This window comes from Strix uralensis, chromosome 1, assembly GCF_047716275.1.
Source record: "Strix uralensis isolate ZFMK-TIS-50842 chromosome 1, bStrUra1, whole genome shotgun sequence".
NCBI lineage: Eukaryota > Metazoa > Chordata > Aves > Strigiformes > Strigidae > Strix > Strix uralensis.
The window spans coordinates 19,590,965-19,611,094 of NC_133972.1; the positions used below are offsets into that span (position 1 = coordinate 19,590,965).

Below are 20,130 nucleotides of genomic sequence, written 5' to 3' on the forward strand. Positions count from 1 at the left end.
TGACTCTTCTGAGTACTCTGAAAATATAACCATTGATCTAGTTAAGACAATTTATCCTTTGAAACAGTCTAAAAAATTATCTTGAATTACCTGGTGCACGTGTTAAACATGTAAAGTTTTCATTAAAGGAGTTGACAGGTTGCTTGTAAACTGAAGTCATTTCCTTTCCCTTCAGAATTAGATTTTCTTTATGGCCTCTATTGTCAGTAAGTGCTGTTCATTAAGAATTATTTGGCCATTTCACTCTACAGACTTATTTTTGCCTGCTCTGTGGATTTAACTGAAGGAAATCCCTTTGTGACCAACATGATCAAGCTGGATCTCAATCAGCAAATGATGTTTTCTCCTTCATTTTTCACCCCGTATAAACCAAGCTGCTTCTTTTTGGGAACATTTAGATAGGAAGGAATCTAGGTACGCATTCTTGACAACCAATTTGCAAAGAGATGTTTCGTTCCTCCAATTTTCTCTTTGTTGGCTTGTTGACTTTTGAATGTTCACGTGTAAAAGCTAGTGAATGACACCTTAAAACTTCTCACATCTTAGGTGCTTCAAGTCTGGTTGTAGGCGGGGGGGGGGTGTGTGTCTCTGGTTATAGCGCAGTCCAGTGGCTGCTCTTTTATCATATGCTGCAACAAGATAGGGGAATCATGCCTCACAGTAGTTGCAAATTTTGAGCCAAATTAGGAAAGCACTGAACTAAGCACATCATTATAATGTGGGCTCAGTGTTTATACCTAAGTCTTGACTGTGCAGAAGAAGGGTGGTCTGTCAAGATTAATGGCAATCAGTCAGCATAACATTCTGACACACACAACCCCCTGAGTTAGTCACCAGGCAGCAATCAGTGTACTGTGTGCCCCGAGATACGACAGGTACAACTTAGCAGCTTTTGTGATGGCCTCTGGATGTGTTCTTGCTGCTGTGAGGGTCATTGCATGTGAAAGGGCATGCTTATTCAAGAGAAACACTGATACTGTGGGGAAGCTATGAGAAAGGTTCATCTCCTGTCTGGTGCTCCACAGATGAGTTGTTGTGAATGTCCGGCCCTTCAGGGTGTTCTGGGGGAAGTTTCTGGGAACACTGATGCTGTGAGTTCATAGAAAGAGTGTGTCTGGTGAGTGGAAGTCTCAGACTTAAATTTCCAGCAGCTTGCAGGCAATGGTAGGCGTCTGAGACGGCAGCCTGTCTTCTCCAGTCAGTGCTAACGACAAACTTTGCATTGGTATGGGGTAAGTAGAGTACAGAGGCTGGTGCTTCCCGTAGTTGCAAACAAGCCACTGAAATTCAATCAGTGGGAAGGTTGCTATAGAATTTGGCCCTGATAAACTCCTCTTTCTGACATTGACAACTTCTCTCTTTTTATTTTGTTCCCTTGTAGAGCCCAAGCGTTCAGACCTCTCTCCATCCTGGAAGGAGGAGACTTTATTTGCATAGGCAAAAGTTGTCATGGCAAGAGAGAGAAGGAAGAATAAAAGAGGGGCTAAATATTGGAAAGGCAAAGTAGTCAGAATGTAAGATGACAGAGATGAAGTCAAATAAGCTAAACACAAAGCTAGACTAAAATAGCTTAATGAAAAATGCATGATTTAATGTTATGGTGATACTGACTGTAGAAATATAAGACACGTTTGAGGGATACAAAATACAGGAAATAAGGTCCTATGTGATTAAATGAAAAAAAGTATTCTTTTTTTTTCCTACTGTCTTTCTCTTCATGTCTTCAGTGAATTTACCTGTTTCAGTTGTAATGCAGAACTCAGGATTCTCTTACCATACGAGACATTGTCAGATAAAAAGGACGTGATTTAAAGCAAATGTGCCCTCTGAAACAGTTATTTCTCAGTAAGAGTAGCAAAGCATAATGTAATTAAAACAACTGTCTACAGTGTTTATGTACAATCATGTTGAGTAGAGAATACCTTTAATTTCATTGTAAGGTCAGACATGAGGGGAGGAAGGGTTGATGCTGTCTCTCAGACAGCAGTAATCAAGGGCTGGCAACTCAGCTTTGGAAACTAAACAGATTAGAAGTTCTTGGCAGTGATTCCCAAATGCTCAGGAGACTCAGTGCAATCAGCAGCTTTGACATTTTGGCCAACTAGTTAAATAGTGTTGGCTATAGACATTACAAGGCAAGTGATCACCCCATTATGTGCTGGGCCTGGGGCATACACTTCCTGCCTTCTGTCTCAGAGAAAGTGGAGCCTCTAAACCAAGAAGGTCTTTGATGATACCCTGTGAATAACTTTCTAGATCATAGCAAAGAAGAGGAATTTGCATTGTTTCCATGTTAAACACAGCAGTCAGTACCAGAAAAGGGAGACAAGGGTTTATACAGGATTTTGCAACTAAGCATAAATGACAGTGACCTAAGTCTACTGAACCGGAACCTCCTTTGCATCATTTAGCCAAGAATGAGCACTGCTTCATATGAATGGTTTAGAGATCAGACTGAAAAGAAGATCCGCATATATGCACCTCCTTAAAATACAGTATTTATTTATTTGTTTGTCCATTTATTTTCTGAGAAAAACTACTCATAGAGGCCGTTTCCCCAGTGTGAGTGCCTGAATTTAAGCTAAATCTAAGCAACAAAAAACCAGATCTGTACAGCTATTTGAATGAATGCATGAAACTGGAACTGCGTGCATGCATAAGCGATTGCAGGACTATATTTCCTTGCAAATTTGGTTTGGTGCTGAAAAATCAAGGTAATATGGTAGTGATAGTTAATATAGCAGTGTAGTATGGTTAGTTTAGCAGTTACACTATGCCTGTCTGTTTAAAATTGTACTAATTTGTTGCTTTCTAATGCCCAGGGAATTTGATGCCATGAGCAGCAATGGGGCTTACATGTTTGAATTAAGCTACCTGGTTTTGCATGCTTCTTTTACATGATACCGCAGAAATGATGACTTCAGGCTGGCTGTAAAACCACATTTAACAAAGTAGTCTGGCACAACTTCTCAGTGGGCCTGAGAAGTTAGAAGTGAAGTCAGAAGCTGAATGTCACATTCTCTGTGAGTGTGAAAAATTAGGCCCAGTTCACCCCGAGCCTGGACAGTAGTGTTAGGAGGTACCAATAGCTGAATATGTTTTCAGTGGGCAAGGTTAGTTTCCAGTCTCTTCTCCATTCCTGGTAGTTAATAAGAATTAGTCCTAATTAATAATATATAAATATATAAAATATAAATTAAAATTAATTAGCAGCAATAGGTAGTCATTGTCAAGAAGGCACAAAGAGGAAGGCAGAAGATATTTTTAAAAATCCAACTTGTCGCTGGGATTTTCTGCTTCATTTTTTCTCACTGTTCCTTTGAGGTCATTTCCTTCATTACACTTCCTAAGGCTTTTTAGATATTAAACCAGGACCCAGTGAAATCAGTAGGAATATGCCTCTTGCCTATTTGGGCACAATCCATTAATGTTCAGGTGTTATGGTTGTTTGGCCTTTCGGTTTGTCATTTCCAAGGTGTGACAGCATGTTTCTTACTTGGACTGCTGTGGTCTCGTGAGTGCGCTCTGAATGCAGTCAAGGAGACGTTAATCCCTCTAAGCAGTCGGATGGCAGCCAGGAGTTCATCTTTCAGATGGGGAGGTAGCTGATTCCCAGTAGCAGACGAGCTGAGTAACTCTTCAGAGGGATTTAGCTGCACATGGCCACCTTCTAAAAGCAAATACTTCTGTATATGAAATGAAGAGTATGCAGGTGCAGAGTACAAAATTCTGTGTTGCTTTATAAGACTTCCTCAAATACATAGCAATATACCTATTAAATTTGTAGGAGTGGATGGAGAGGAGCTCATCTTTGCTGCGTTTGCAAGATTTACCAAGAGTAGGATCTTAACTGCAAGGATGCAATCAAATGAAGGTCCCAGCCAAGTGAGTGTAGGCTGCTTCATCCAGGGAGTGAAAGTGTGGCAAAGGCATTTGCTGCCCACCTGAGCCAACACCTTTGGGAGAAGCATCTTGCTCCTCTTGAAGTAGATCTCTGGGATGGATGTAGTCCCTCTAGCAAGGAAGGAGATTATCTTTAGTTCTTCACTTGCTTAGTTTCACCTGCTGGACACAGCTAAAATGAGTGCTTAGATTACATCTGAGAAAAAAGTTACATCTCAGGAAGCAAAATTAGAAAACATAGTGCAGGCAATGAGTTAGAAGACTGAGGCAACGCATGTGAAGCAATGAAATATGTGAAAAAATAAATTTTCAGAATGATTAGGGAACCTCTGAGGAGCTGAGCTTCTGTTTTAAGATACATGGTGAAGATGAAAGAATAAAGGAAAATTAACAGTGCAGAAAAAGATTTTGCCCTCTGTTTGTGTAGTTGTTAATTTCTGTCACACCTGCTTTGATACCAGGAGGAGTTACCATTTCCTACTGCTTTTTAGCAGATTTTAGTAGATTTGGGTGGGATGGGCTTTTCTAAGTCTGATAAATTGGTTTTTCAGCCAACTTAAGCACAGCATCAGATAAATATTTCAAAGTGTGTGATTTGCACCAGCACCAAGGAAATGAGTCCAGGATTACGGAGAGACAGACAGTAATCTGTGATATGTATTTATTTGAACTAGAGCCAAGCAATTCCCCTTAGTTAACTGTGTCTCAGCAGTTTTCTCCTGATAATTAATATGCAGATAGATGGCTGTTGCCTAGCCATCCTTCATTCTCATTTTTTGGTTTGCATTGTTAATGGCATTGCTTCAAAAGCAATCTGTAATACCCTTGGCAAACTGATACCTCTCTCTCCCACAACTAATGGTCTCTTTTAGCAAGTTCTCTTTCCTTCATTGTGCATGGCCATAATGTGCTTGTAGCGTAAAGCTCTCACAGAATCACAGAGTGGCTGAGGTCATAAGGGACCTCTGAAGGTCATCTGGTCCAGCCCCCCTGCTCAAGCAGGGCCACCTGGAGCCAGTTGTCCAGGACTGTGTCCAGATGGATTTTGAGTATCTCCAAGGATGGAGACTCCATAACCTCTCTGGGCAAGCTGTACCAGTGCTCGGTCACCCTCACAGTGAAAAAGTGTTTCCTGATGTTCAGAGGGAACCTCCAGTGCTTCAGTGTGTGCACATTGCCTCTGGGCATAAGGAATAAGGGAAACAATGGGCCACAGTTAGCCACTTTGTGCTACTGCCTTCTGGTCAGGACAGCAGCTCCAAGACCCAGCAGGAGAGCAGTATGACCTGAAAAATGTTCCGTAGTCTCTCTTGTGGGCAGTTAAGAGTGGTCCCTGCAACTTGTGCGCTTCTCCTGGGTTTTGCTGGCAGAAGTCAGGATGTGCATCTGCGCTCTCAGTCGGCTCCTTAGGACTTCACTGGATTTTTTTTCTGTTGCAAGTCTGGTGTTGTATGTGTGCCTGTCCGTGACATGATGGGAGCATCAGCTCAGAATGCAGAAGAGCCATGCTACTGCTGCCATGGGCACACAAACTATGGACAGAGTGAGACTTAAAATCCTGTAATCAGCAATTGTAATTTAGCTGTCTAGGGAGACAGCCAAGCAATAAATCACACACACACACACCCCGCCCAAAAAAAAAAAAAAGATTTATTGTTACAGAGCAGATGAGCTTTTGCTGTAAGCTGTGATGACCTGTCAGAAGTTGGCTTATTTTCTGGTTATGCTACTGAAAAATTGTCTTGAGACCACATAGCATTAATCATCTTCTGTACCTAGAAATCTTACTGTGACCCAGAATAAGATTTGAAACAAAAGTGAAGAAAGTGTTAACACAGGTTTTCTTTTCCTTTCCTTGTCAACCACAGGTAATGCAGGTAGTGAAAGAACAGATAATGAGAGCACTCACTACCAAGCCTAGCTCCCTGGATCAGTTCAAGAGCAAACTTCAGAATCTCAGTTACACAGAAATACTTAAAATACGCCAGTCTGAAAGAATGAACCAGGAAGATTTCCAGTCTCGTCCGATTCTGTAAGTACTGTCTTCTCTTCCCACTCATTTTTGCATGGAAGGATTAACAAGTGTGAATGACATTCATGAGCTCTTCTGGGAGAACCCAAGGAGGAAAGGTGTCCAGGGAGCCTTCCTCAAAAGCAGTAGTGTGGCATCTGCTTGAAATGCATTATGTTTTCTTCTGCTGGGAATCACAACTTTTTCTTTGAATTCAGTTAAACCAGACTCAGCAAATCCCTACAGGGTCTCACATGGCTTATTTGTATGAAACAATGCTTTGATATTTCCTAGCTTTGCCTGATTGTGAGCCTGGTTTTGGTGCTGGTAGTTCCTTTTCTTAAAAAAAAAAAAAAAACTACACAAAAAAAACCCCAAAAAAACACCACAACTTTGTCTTCTGTCCAAGGGCCTTAAAAATTCCAAGTGTCACTCCTCTGGGTGAGACAGGGAACCTTTTGTGGTCAGCAGAGAAATGGTGAGGACTCCAGAAGCATCAGCTGAATTGTCATTAAATCCTTATCATGTTTCAAGTGTTTTTCCAAATCTCCTTTTCAAGGCAAACGTGTAGAGAAGGGTTTGGACCAGAGCGCTTCAGGATTCAGAAGCGGGATATTAATTTTGATTTGTTTCTAAAGGATACAAATATCTAAGTACAAGCTCTGGGGACATATTCCTCCAGGGGCAGCAGGGCAACAGCAGAAGCATAAGCTGAGTAGAATTACACACTTAAATTTTAATCATACCAATGTGGATCAAAGCAGGAATGCTTCTTTTATGTTTTCAGTGTATTAGAAGATAGGACCTAATGCCCAATTAGAACTGATGTCACTCATAGTAATGCATCAATTAAAAAGCTACAAATGGTTCCAGTCAGTTTTGTATCATTACACTGCTCGGAAATCCCCTGCCAATCCCCTGCAACGTTTAGTGGTTCAAAGCTGCTCGGTACTGCTAAGCTTGTCACCAAAGCTTCTCATTTTCCCTACTTTCCCTATGAGTCAACGGTTTAAGTATGATACAGATCAACTATTTATATTCTCTTGCACCATCACCTAGCCTTGTGAACCTTGCCAGTGCCCTCTGCAAGCTCTTTATTTCCAGTATCACTCTGGCTAGTTGCTGCCACAGTGCAGAGTCTCCTTCACCATCATGGAATGAGTGAAACAGCCAACACAAATAGTTAAAAGCAACTGAAGTGTTACCAGAGACTCATTTCAGTTTCAGGACAAAGGCTAAGCCTAAAGGCTATAAAGGCTAAGTGAATCGATAAGGTGTTTAAGCAATCACAACTGCATTTGCAGAGATTTAACTCTATGCATTTGCATTTTGATTGCATCCATGATCACTTATTCTTGACTGTGAAAAGAAATGGTTCTTTCATTTTCTGCTTTGATTTGATTCCCTGTACTGAACTCTCTCAAATTGCATAGATGGCACAATTGATAGAAGTACAGAATCATGGCCTCATTGTAGGGAAGGAGACTGAGTGAAGAGAGCAATCGTGGCTTGTGCTGTATATTTTAAAGCCTTGTAGATATGCTAAAAGAGATTGCACACAACGGTGAATGTAAAGTCGGCAGGCCTTGTTTAGTTCTGCATGAGAATATGGCAATCAGATGATGGTTTCTCCTGCCTTGAACATGATAGAAGTCTTTCTTCTGCTGTTCATTGTATGAAGCACTGAAGTTTTAAGTTTTCAAGCTGCCAGGTGAGAGAAGCTTCAGTTAAGTTGGATTTGAATGTAAGCTGGCAAGTGTTGCCTTAGATCCTCGTAACTACAACAACCTTGTTTTGCAAGGATTAGTTGTTTGGTTTTTATGAGCATTGTTGTATCACGTGAGATGAAGTTTTTTCAATTTCTACTTTTGATTAGGGAAAGTAAAAAGTCCTTCAGAACAGAATTGATCCAAGATTCTGGGATCATTATTGATCATCCAAACTGCAATTCCACAACAAAATGATAAAGTATCACCAATTCATTTTGAATGGCTGTGGAAGAAAGTGTCTAGGAATCCTGTGGGCCTGTAGAGGACCAGAGATCTCTTTGGCACATTAAATGGCAACAGAGATGGGTTAATACTGCATAAAGATATGATGTCCAAGTGGAGGGTTGCTGGTTAAAGGAGAGTTAATGTCAGCTGAGGACCCATTGCTAAGTAACATCTGTGTGAAAATCAGCAACATACAGGGAAATGGAGGAATGTGGATGCTTTTCAGCTTTTTACAGATTTCTCTGCAATGCTTGAAAGAGTCACTAATGCCTACTCTGAATGTATGAAGTGATTAGGAGAGGGTATAGCTACAAGCCAGAAAGATAAAAGGACAAAATACATTAAAGCAGTTCTGGAATTACTCTTCTGTTATGTTGTAATGATGTAAATGTCTGTAATATGCCACATCCTGAAAGGAAAACAGCTAACAAGAGTCTTAACTATAAGCTGGAAAGGTAAAAGCTGGGGACGGATATAACTGGTGCTGAAGAAGAATTAGTATCATTTGAATAATTTTAAAATAATTTTTAATGATTTTCAGATTTGCTACAATTCAGGTCTGTTATTTTAAAAGCGAGTGACTGATGTTAGTATGGCCTGTAGTGCCAAGACCAGTGAGATCAGAAAATTAGCCATCGTGTATATTACTGTGTGGTTCCCTCAACCCTTCTGTCTTACCAGCCCACTAACTTTTGCCCTTCTTACGTGACAGGAACACAGTAGGAAACTAATAGCAATTTTTAAAGCTGCTGTCTCCTTAGACTTTCCAAGTTTGTTCTCTCTCTCTTCACAAGGCACAAACTGTTAAGCTGATGTCATCTGAAGGACAATAAATAAAATTTGCACAAAACATATTTGCATTTATGATCTTCTTTTAGCTCATTGTTCCTGTTTGATTTTAAAATTAGACAGGAGGACCTATTTCTTGTACAGAGATTTTTTTTTCTAACCCTCCCGTCTTTAGACACTGACCCTGAGGAACTGAATTCCCTTGCCTTCAGATGGCTTTCTGAAGGAAATACAAAGATTCAAAGAAGCACATCTTTTGTTTAACTGTGTGACATGGTTTGATTGTTCTGCCCCATTTCTGTCACCTTGAAGCGTAGAACAGAAACCTTGACAGTGAGGAGCACTAAGTGGCAGGATCACCTTGCAAAAATTTATCTGGAGTCATGGTATCTGAAAAACAGCTGAAAACTGTACAAGTCAGAGTAACCATGTGTTGACATGAGCTGCTGAGGACAGTAAGTGCAGGTGACTCTGGCAAGGGATGGATGGATTTATGGGGTGTCACTAAAGTCCAAAGTTACTGAAGACTGTTTCTCCATGGAGTAATGAGCTGTCTCCACAACCTCTGTGTATTCACGTTTGGGGACTGTAAAACATAAGAGAATACTACCTCTGAGCTTTGTGGTTGTGAGAGCAGATATATGCACGTGTGTAGAGGGACTCCAGCACATCAGCAAGGAGGTGGAAGGTGGTGTCCCCTTCCTGCCTCCCTTCCTCCTATGGAAAGTCTGCCTTAGACAGTGAAGTACTTCAGAGAGCATTACCTGTTTAATTTTGGATTGGTTAAAAATTCTCCTCTTCCTCTGGTTTGTAAAGGGCAGATGGGGCTTTAGAGGACAGAAGAGGGAATACTATGAGCAAACAGTCAGATGTTAATGTGCTGGGTGACCCATTTTTGTTTTTTCAGTAGTGTCTTACAACTATTATGTTGTATATATCTTTAACACCTATTTAATGATAACTATCCAATTTCTGAATTAAACTACCTAAATATCAAACTGATGTTTATACCAGTCTTGAATGTTTGAAATCAGGCAGGTGGAGATTTAGTCTTCAGCCTGGACCGCTGAGTAATCCATAGTCTGTTTTAACACTGTTCTGCTGAGCCCCTGCTCCCAGCTTTTACCTGAGGAATGGGGAAGCTCATCAGCTCAGTAGAGGCAAGACATTTTTTCAAGCACAGAATTCTTCTAATCACAGTATTTAACCATTCAGCATATTCATATTTAGTTTCCAATGAGAGAACAACAGTGCTTGAAAATTATCCTAAAGGACTAATAATACATTTTCAAAAGGTGGCCTGTTTCTATAGCTACAGTGCTTCCTTGATTTTTGACCAGCTGGATTTTCACAGCTTGTAAATATGCAGTGGGTTATGCATCAAGAACTCCAACCATTTTGTTAATACCTGGAGGAAAGATGGCATTTTTTTTAAAGGCCTGATCTTTCTAGCAGAGGGCTTGCAATGGTGTCAGTGGGGGTCTGACAGATCAAAGGTATAGGATCCAAATGAATGTGGAAATCAGCAGAGGCTGGGCTCCCTAAATTTTCAATAAGAGATAAATTTTTGTTGTCTCTATGGGATACCACGGCTTTGCTTCCTTTTGATGACAATTGCTTAAACATACTGCCAGACAGAATGATTTTTTGGTATTACCTAATTTGCACAGCAATGCAAAATTATGTTTCTGACACACTTCATATTTTATAAATCCTCTACACATTCAGTTATTTTTTAATCTTACTAGGCTTGCTGCTAGTTGATGTTTAAACCTGTCTTTTATGTATTCTTAATGAATCTAAGTGAGGATATAACTGATGAATTCAGACATCTGTGAATCCATGTGATGGCGTATGAAATCAAACTTTATATTTAAAGTTTGGTGCATAGTTTTTTCTGCCTAGTTCTTGACATGTTCAACTCTTATCAAAGTAGGATGTAGAAAATGGATTTTCTGAAGGATATATAATATTATTTCTAAATGCACTGTGGGTTTCTGCACTCTTGGGCAAGGGTAAAGTTTGATCCTTTAGCAATCCCTAGTCATGGGTTGCTCTTCCACAAAATTCTGATAATAATGAATTAATTGAATGGCATGGAATTAAGAACAAGCATATAGCGCTGGTATTATTTTAGCTCATTGGCATTGCTTGCTGTTTTTTATCATTGTTTTAAAATGTGTTTTAGCCTTCTTGTGTTGCCCTAAATAATAGTGCTAGTAAAGTATACGAGCAGAGGATTGTGCAACAAAAGGTGACAGACCCTCAAATAAGCTTCACAGTGATCCTGTGATGAAAAAGCATTATTTGCTGCAGAAAAACCTTGTTGGTGCATTATAGTAAACATTATTTTTAGATGAGTAAAGTAAGAAACAAATAAGTGACTTGCCTGAGTCATACACTGATGTCGTAGCAGGGAGATGTCTGCAACAGAGATATTCTGCCTCCTGTTCTTTGTTATAAGAAAAAGGGGTTTTTTTCTGGAGCAGACTAGATTCTGACCTGAACCTGCCTGTGAGAGTTGTCCCCTTTAAACTCCTTGCAGAAATATTTTCTGAGACTCTGTCTCAGAGGAAGGAGGACGGTCTTTGATTGAATTTGACAAGTGCCTACTTTCTCTCTTCCCAAGGGAACTGAAAGAGAAGATTCAGCCTGAGATCTTAGAACTGATCAAGCAGCAACGTCTCAATCGACTTGTGGAGGGCACCTGCTTTAGGAAACTCAACAGTCGGCGTCGGCAAGGTACAGCTCAGACTGCCTAGTCTGGCTTTTTATTGTCACTTTTGTCTAAAATTTGAGATGAGGAATACTACTTTTAGTAGCAGGATCCTTGGTGTAGTGCTGTCTTGACTGCTTTTACCAGGGGGCATCTGAAAGCATCTCCTAGTGACAGTTGTTGTAGGGTTTCCTGTGTTTCCTTGGAACGGGTTTTGGCTTCATCACACAGATCATCTGGAACAAGTCCAGCATTTGACAAAAATCTCAAGCAGCAGTCTTGCACTCTGAACTGAGTATTTTGATTTCTGCCTGGAAAAGACTTCTTGTTCATCTCAAAACAAAATCTCTGCCTCTGCAGGAATAGCACGTGAAACTTGGCGTAGCCAGAATTTGAATGTCTCGGACTTGGACCACCTTGATATATGTGACGAACTCATTCTGCCTCCCTTCCTCTCATACTGCCTGTCCTTGATTTTTGTCTTGTATTACTGTACACATTAAATATGTTATGGAGTTTAAATATACTTTTAAAAAACACTTAGATCAGTAATTTGTGTACCTTCAGATGAGTACTTGATTGACGTGAGAAGATTATTTTCCCAATCCTATGAGTCATTGCTCAATGCTAGATTTACAGCTCGGTTTGTACAGTCAAACTCTCTATGGTTCTTTTCCCCTCAAAGAGGCACGCTGCTTTCTCTGGACAAAATAACAGGGACATAGTGTAAATTCAGCAGACTAATTAGAAGTTGTATCCAAAAATTTCCCTTTAAAACCCTCATTTTGTGATGATTCAGATTCTAATTTGTATAGTATTTACAGCAGAAAACAAATGGCAAAGTTACAAAAGCTAAGAGTAAGAACAGACAAAAATCATTATTTGAGACCTTCAGATCAATTGGGGAAAACTGTTTTCTTCACAGATAGATGTATCCCTGCAATGCCTCCTTCCATACAAACAAGGAGGCAATTTTCCTTAATGTAGGGAGGTTATTTTAGAAAATTTCAAAGCCTTTATGAAAGGGTTGAGTTGCAGAAAAATGTGTTGTAGCTTTATATCCTCTCTGTCAAGCCTACAAACACCTATGAAGCCCACTGCACAGAGTTTAAGGAAAAAGCATTATTTCACTGTGACTTTCTATACAGATTTCACAGGGAGGCATGATACGTGTTTTTCCTTCAGCAGCATATTCACAGAGTGCAAGTAGCTAAACTAAAGTGTAGTTTGGTTTGGCTATCAGTAGTGAGGGTTGTTTGTTTTATTTCTTTCAGAGCCTTAATCCAAATGACTGAAACTCTAGGGAAGGAGCAGGGTTTGTGGCAAATGTTCTTCTTTTGGCAGACCTCCAAGAGGAAGACAGACTTTTTATTTTATCTTAAAATGTTCTTAGTTCATGATTTATAGGATCAAAAGCCTTAGGGGGAATACATTGGTTCAACTTAGATGAGTGGAGTTGAAGTCAAAAAAAAAGTATTTAAAATAAAATCAGCATAGTCTTCTGGTCCACAGTTGAGAAGTTTCCTATGTATCATGCCTTGGAGTGAATTGTATAGACCACCAGATTAATTGCTTTGATGTCATATTTATTTCTTTGGAAACAAATAAAATTTGCGACCATGCCTCAAAGAGCTTGATCTTCTCTGAAATATATTGGGTTTTGTCAGATACAAGCCCATTTGAAAGGGCATGTTTCCACATGCCCTTAAGGGTTTTGTGTGCTTTATGTTAGACTCCTTGTATTCCCTGAAACGGAAATGTAAATTATCCCCCTGGGAACGAGGGAGAAGACACAACGATTACAGAAGATGATGATGCATGAGGCCACCAGGACTAAACTCAGTAAGATCTAACCCTGTGCGATCTAATGAACAAGCAAAGTATGGTTTGTAAACACAAGCATGTAAGCCATTCAGTTGGGATCCTTTTTTAGGTATGTACAGTTCCTGGCACAGCCCAAATAGCAAATAGTGGCAGCTGGCACAAAGCCGAAGAAGCTCTCTTGAAATCAGCCTTTATCTTTCAGGGCCTCCTGTACCCCTAGCAGAGCAACCTGTAAGACCGAGGCTGTCATGATGTCAAGAACTAGGACTTGAAGTAAAGTGAGTGGAGGAGAGAGGTTTAGCTGGTGATACTACGCATCAGGACAGTCAAGCTTTCAGACAATTCCTCTGAATGTCCTGATAAAAATAGTACAAGTCCCAAATTCCTGAGTGTGTCTTCTGTTAGCCTTACCCCACCTCCCCATCTCCTCTCCCCAAACCAACCTTCATGTACATGTGCCCTGTGCTACCTGGGGGTTCAGAAGCCCCATCACCTACCCGCTGCTCCAACTTGAATTCACTTGCCATGGACTGTTACCAAGGCTCTTAAAGGGCCATGGTCCATCCAAGTTGATACGGAGCTGAAACAGAAATGGGCAGTGCTGTGAGGTATCACAATTTGCCTGCTATGTGGCAACCTGCTTGTAAGAACATTAGGACCAGATAGGTGTTTTACTTCAGTATGTATACTGCTTCTTTTACCTTTCCTATGATTCTTTTGTTCCCTTGAGACAATCCTGGAACAAATGTTGCAGATCTACAGATTGTACAAGAACCTGAACATGCCCTACACAGGAGAAGCTGAAAGCATTAAATTGCTCATTTAAAAAATAATTATCAGGCATTATCCCATGATAAAGACTCCAGAGCTAACTTCTGTTAAAACTGCTGTTGTTTGAACATGTGGTAGGACACACATGGTTAGTCACAGTAAGTTGAAAAAATTGACTTACAAAAAAATAAGCAGGGAGTTTACAGCCTCTTAGGCCTTTTGAGAAGAGGTGAAACACTTGGCATTGGAAAGCCTCCAATATAGTAGGTCATTCATTGAGGGGATGCTGAGGATTAAGCTGTGAGGTATCTGTAGTCGGATCTCTGTCTTTTGTGTTTCAGCACAGGATTATCATATCAGCAGGATCTGTCTGTAGCTGAAATTCAGGAACACCACTGTTGTCCCAGGGGAATCCTTAGCACTTTCAAAGAATATTTCCCTTGCAAGGTTTCATAGGAGAACTACAGCACTAGCTCCTATTTTTATTAAGCATTCTTGAACAGTTGGAAATGAAACAGCAAAATCTAGCCTGCCCTTCTGGTCATTGTTCAACAGCAGATCATGAAGCTCTGCAAATCCCCTCTTTGTTCCTTGACCGTGGAAATCAGCTGACAGATAGACCTCTTCAGCTTTCTCCTTCCTCAGTTAATTCCTAAAAGAAAGGGGAGAATACTAAAGCGAAAGCCTGCAAAGCACTTTACAACCCCAAAAGTTATTATTTCCAATAGAGCTAAGTAGCAGATAAAGGCATTTTATTGAGGATAATAGATACTTCTGATGCTGTCATCCAGTACATTTGTAGTTTATGTTGCTGGGTGCACTCTTGGAAATAAATTCCCCTTTTAGCTTTGTAAAGATTATAGAGAAATTGCATGTTATTGAAATGGTTTTGCAGCCAAAGATGAGGTTTCTTGAACACTAATTTTTAGAAGGGAAGGAAAGCCTGGTGATACACACCATTAAATTAAAAACACATGGCACCATGTAAGTAACCTGGAAAGAGCTTAAATTAAAACAAAAAATCAAGTGAAGACAGGTTTTCCATCTCTTGCTAGGATAAGTAACTCACACTTCTGAACAAGAACACACACTTTGTCTTTTTTTCTGCCAAGCCTCTTTGCTACTTCTACTCCATCCCACCCTCCATAGTCCCATAAAAAGTAATATTCTGTGAGTGTGTGACTTGCTGAGAAGAACTGGTTAGCCAAATATGCCTCCAGCATGCTACAGGTCAATTATTCGACAGCAAGCAGGGCTTGCTGACTTTCATCTAAGCAGTTAAGACCAGTTAGAGTGAAAATGTGTCACTGTAGTTGTATTAGAGAAAGAACACAATGAAAGAAAAAGGGTGAGTCCACGTACAGTACATATATCTAAAATCTACACAAATACGTATGTTTTCACTGATGTATTTAAAAGTGTGTTCCTGTTGCTAAATCTATGAGGAAGACTTTCTTTGAACAAAATTTCTCTAGTAATCTGGAACAATCTTGAGATAAAATGTATACTCTAAGACTTTTGTCCGTACCTATCTGAGCTATTTTCTCCCCAGATTCTAATTATAGAGCACTTCTGTACTAACCACAGCACTTCTTTACCTGGGATAGCATTGTTAAGGGCATATGAGTCATTGGCCATTAATGGGCCTGGAAACACACTATGTGAATGGCCAAGCACTCTGTAGCCCATGTAGCAAAATGTTCTGTGCCCTACTATTTGGTCACAGTTATGAATATAGCTCTTCTAGACAAATTGTAGCTGATTTTGTTATTTGGGTTTTGGGGTTTTTTTAAGCTCCTCTTTAACAGTGTGCTGTGATATATTTAACCCACTGACTGCTTTAGCAGTTATCTGAAAATCAGAACAATTTGTTTGAAACCTTTTCAGGCTAAAACCCAGAATGATTAATTCTGTTTCCCAAAGAAGAATCTCTAGCACCTTAATTTGATTGCGTCAGTGGTCGGTGAGCTAAAATACATAAGGACTCACCGGAAAGTGTAAATGACGTAGTATCCAAAAATTGCAATGAAATCACAAGCCCATATCATCTTTAAAGACTCTGTGGTTAGTGGCTTGCCCTCCCTACAGCTGCTTGCTCTGAGGAGGAGTTTTACAGAGGCAGTTGTAATAACACTAAATACAAAATAAGAGTTGTAGCTCATAGAAGGGACTTAGGCTTTGGGGCAAATTCATAAGACTGGGCCTAAACCCAAACCAAACTCTACTCCTTCCTGAACAGAGAGTTGTCCCACTCCAGCTGTGCGCATCCACATGATCTGCCAGCTGTGGAGCACAGGGTCTATTGAGAAATGCCTGTCCCATCTTTAAAGTCTCTGGTGGCACTTCAACTCTGCGGACTTGGGTTTAAGAGCTCTGGAGAGTTTGGACAGTCATTTTTCCTTGTTTTATAAACAACACTTTCTAATCATGGTAGAAAAGAGATTTTTCTTCTGCTTATTTTTTTTTATCAATTTAGAGCTGAAACTAAATACTGCCACCTCCCATGTGCTGTTCTGTGATTAAGATTTCTTCATCTTTTTTGTCAGTGGAAGCAATTTAATACCATTTTTATTTTGACTGCAGCATTATTTTATACACTACTTCTCCAATAAAATTGTGTACAGCACCTGCACTACAGTAAAATAACATGCATCTTGTTTAAAACTGTTCCCCTCCAGGGCATTAAATGGGATATTGTCTGATAAACTGTTTGTAACATCATGTACAGCTGAAAAAAACACCCCAGCTGGTGAGGCTGAGGTGGGTATAGAAGCAAGGGTTACTTGCCATCACTAAAGTGGTGATTGCTCTCCTCAGCCTGGCTGGTGCTGTCATGTAGTGGCTGCAGCTGAGGGAACCTCGTTAGTTCCATTTGTAGGTTTCATTTAAGGGTTTTCCCTTTGACAGCAAGGCTGTGGAACAATGGCAGGTATTAGTGAGCCCACAGGAGAATTGTGCTGGATATGCTTCAAGCTACAAGTTAGGCTAGTAGTTCTTTAATTAACCTTGGGTTATAGGGAATTGCTGTAAAAGGGTCCACAAGCCTTCCGAGCTAGGGTTTCTTCCCATAAAGCCACCCCTGAAAATGAAATAAGACATTTTCACTGAGGGGTTTTTTCCCCTCTTCTATTATTGGAGCAGGGTGTTGAAACAGGACCAAGGTTACCAAAACACTATAACCCCCAGGAGGTTAAAGAGCCAAACTTTTTCAAACCATTGCTAACACCACCAGCCCCATTTGTTCTAAATTAAAAAGAATTAATGGTACTTTTTTTCAGTTACAACCATCTTCCTGGCCAGGTCATTGAGAAGGTAGTGAGACCATGTTGGCTTTTAATAGGAAAAAATTGGTGCTTCAGTCTTAGAGTTGGAAAGGTGTATTTGTTTGAACAGCCTAAAAACAATGAGGTTGCAGTTAAAGCTAGACATGAAAGCCTCCTGCTACAATTATTTGCAGCTTTTCTTTAGGTAGGCAAGGGGCATGATGGTCTACCATCAGATTTAACAGGGTATATTTTTTAAGCATCAGGTTTTGATATGGTTCTGGTAGAGTTCCCTGTAAAAAGTGCGAATCTAGAAAAATTTCACACGCGTCCTTCTGAGTCACACAAATTGTCCAATGAGTTGACTGTGTGTGTGCTCTTCAGATGGGAGTCTATTGAATGGGGGCTCCTGCTTGCTCTAGTTTCAAATCCCTACAAAAGCTTTGCAAGTGGGGTTTTCCTCTTGGCCCCATACTGTTCAACATTGTAGGTACTGCTTACAGTCTAGGGTTGCTTATATTTCAGCTGCTCTTCTTGTATGCATCACAAAATCATAATCTCAGGCTCTCTACCATAAATCTTTCAGTATTGTGCGTGCCTGTGAAGTAGATAACCAGAATCTCTCCCGTTGCCGTTTTGAGCCTTTCCCAGCAGTTTGTAAGGTCTTCTGAAACCTTTCTGTAGAAGGGGCTGCACACTCAAAAAGTGGTTTGAAGTGTGTGGGTTTTTTCCCCCAAACATTTTTACCAACCATGGCAAAGAAATTTAAAAGGGCATGCAGAAGCCCACTTCTGCCATTCAAAGCTGAACTGCCTTTCTGTGTTTTATTGCATTGCATTTTAAATGGCTGGCCAAGGGACTGGAGAGTGTCCTTTAGAAAGAAGTTGGGTCCACAAAGCCAATATTTTACTAACAGAGCCAAGAAATCTTTGCTCTGCTAACACCCCAAACGAACTCACATATGCTGGCTCTGGTGGTTCTACAGCTCCTCAGATGCTTTATCCAAACTGTGGCTCCATTCGCTCTCAGTGATTGCAGCGCCATGGGACTGTGGCAATGCTAACATTTCCCCTAAATTGTCCCTTATGCTGCTTCTTGGCACAGCATCGGTGCTGCCAGCAACAAGAGAAGCACAGAGCCAGAGAAGCCCTCTGCTTCCCGCCCCCCCTGCACTGGCATTTTAACATCTAGCCTTGCTCTGAGCTTTTGGAGGTTTATAGCTTGGATGTAACAAGATTGTATTTTTGACAGCTTAACATGATGTGATCTGTTTATTAAATAGAAAGTGCTCTGACAAGGAAGGGTAACCTCGTTCCTGCCATTTCAGAAGGGGAATTGGCAAGCACCACCCTTGCACGCTAGGCGGCATGGAGGCCTGGCTCTGCAAAGCTGGAGTTGGCAGGAGATGTAAATATACCTCTCCTAGGAAGGGCTAAAATGCAAACTGGAGTGTGACTGCATGGTCACATGTATATTTGTGACCATGCAAAGCACTGAGTTATCTGCAGGACAAGGGACTTAACGTCTGCTTTTTAAATCTTTGCGTGTTTGTTATGTCCAGTCCCTCCATAAATATGGGGGTGTTCTCCCATGTCTATAAAAAGACATGAGTCATAATTTTCATAAAGTATGGGATATTTCAAATGTATCAGTTTTTGGGTGTCCCACACAAGACAGCTGGCAGGGCTTAATTTTCACACAGTGGGTGCTAAAAATGAAGCTTTATGGGTACATTAAAGTTATCCACTCAAAGCAGTGGTTACTTTGCCAGTCTTCTGTCCACGAGGGTATATAATATGTAAAACTCAGTCAATTGTTTCTTGCTAGTATTTATTTTTGGAGCCAGTGCTAAGTCAATAAAAAAAGGTAGATTAATGCCACCTTCATTTAATCAAGTAAAATTACTGAGCAAAGTCCCTGCCCTACTTTCAATAAAGCCCACACGTTCCTTCTTCTGAAAGAAAAAAGACATTCCTTCCCTGTAGTGCCTTGTTTGAGTAAGCTTTCTCCTATGCTATTGATAATGCTGATGAAGACATGTTAGTGACCTTGTTTAATGCATTTATTTTAACAGACAAATTTTGGTATTGTCGACTTTCACCTAATCACAAGGTCTTGCACTATGGAGACTTGGAAGAAAGTCCCCAGGGAGAAGTCCCCCATGATTCCTTGCAAGATAAATGTAAGTCATGTACAAAGATTGTGCTACTTTTGCTTCTTTTATGCTAGTTCCTCTTTATAACTTGTAATAGGTTTCTCTTAACACAGGACATTATCAACAGCTCTGTTTACAGAGAGAGCGGAGGACACAGCTCATTTTCATTGCTCATCTAACTGCAGCTGTGAAATAGAAATACTTGGGCATATTCAGAAGCACTTCCTGTCCACAGAGACAGATGTTTCTTCTGTGGCAAACAGTCTAGTGACTGGAGGAGAAATCTGTGACAGGCAGATGTCTTTTTCATTAACGTGAGGAGTGGACTTAAAGATGACACATTGCTGTGAACAGTATTGAGAGCACTTCACCGTTACTGTGTACCCAGCTGGGAGAGGACATGCCCCTGTGACAACTCCTACCAGGGGATTTATTGGGATTTTTTTTTTATGGATAAAAGTAATTTTGGAGCCCTTCAGAAAAATCATACTCTTGTGATAATTTCTTCTTCATCCTTCAACATGAGTTGTAGAGGTTTAACCTGCAATCTTGGGAAAGTTTTTTATGGTAACAGAAATAATGACCAGTGTAGTTCTGTCACCAGAAAGTGACTTCAAGAAATCAAGCATTGAATAACGATTCATTTCTTTTTGTTCTTTTCTGAATCTCCATTAGTAATAAATGCCATTCCTGGCATTATCAAA

The 20,130-nt window shown here is 40.4% G+C and overlaps 1 protein-coding gene across 3 annotated transcripts in view; it reads left to right on the forward strand.

Moving 5' to 3' along the window:
* Positions 1-20,130, forward strand: part of ELMO1 (engulfment and cell motility 1) — a 309,226-nt gene that overhangs the window by 274,681 nt on the left and 14,415 nt on the right. For all 3 annotated transcript variants that reach the window (XM_074858472.1, XM_074858461.1, XM_074858482.1), the window contains 3 exons: positions 5,772-5,935; positions 11,327-11,439; positions 19,346-19,453. In XM_074858472.1, the coding sequence (XP_074714573.1) occupies positions 5,772-5,935; positions 11,327-11,439; positions 19,346-19,453 (385 nt within the window). The remainder of the gene's footprint in view (positions 1-5,771; positions 5,936-11,326; positions 11,440-19,345; positions 19,454-20,130) is intronic.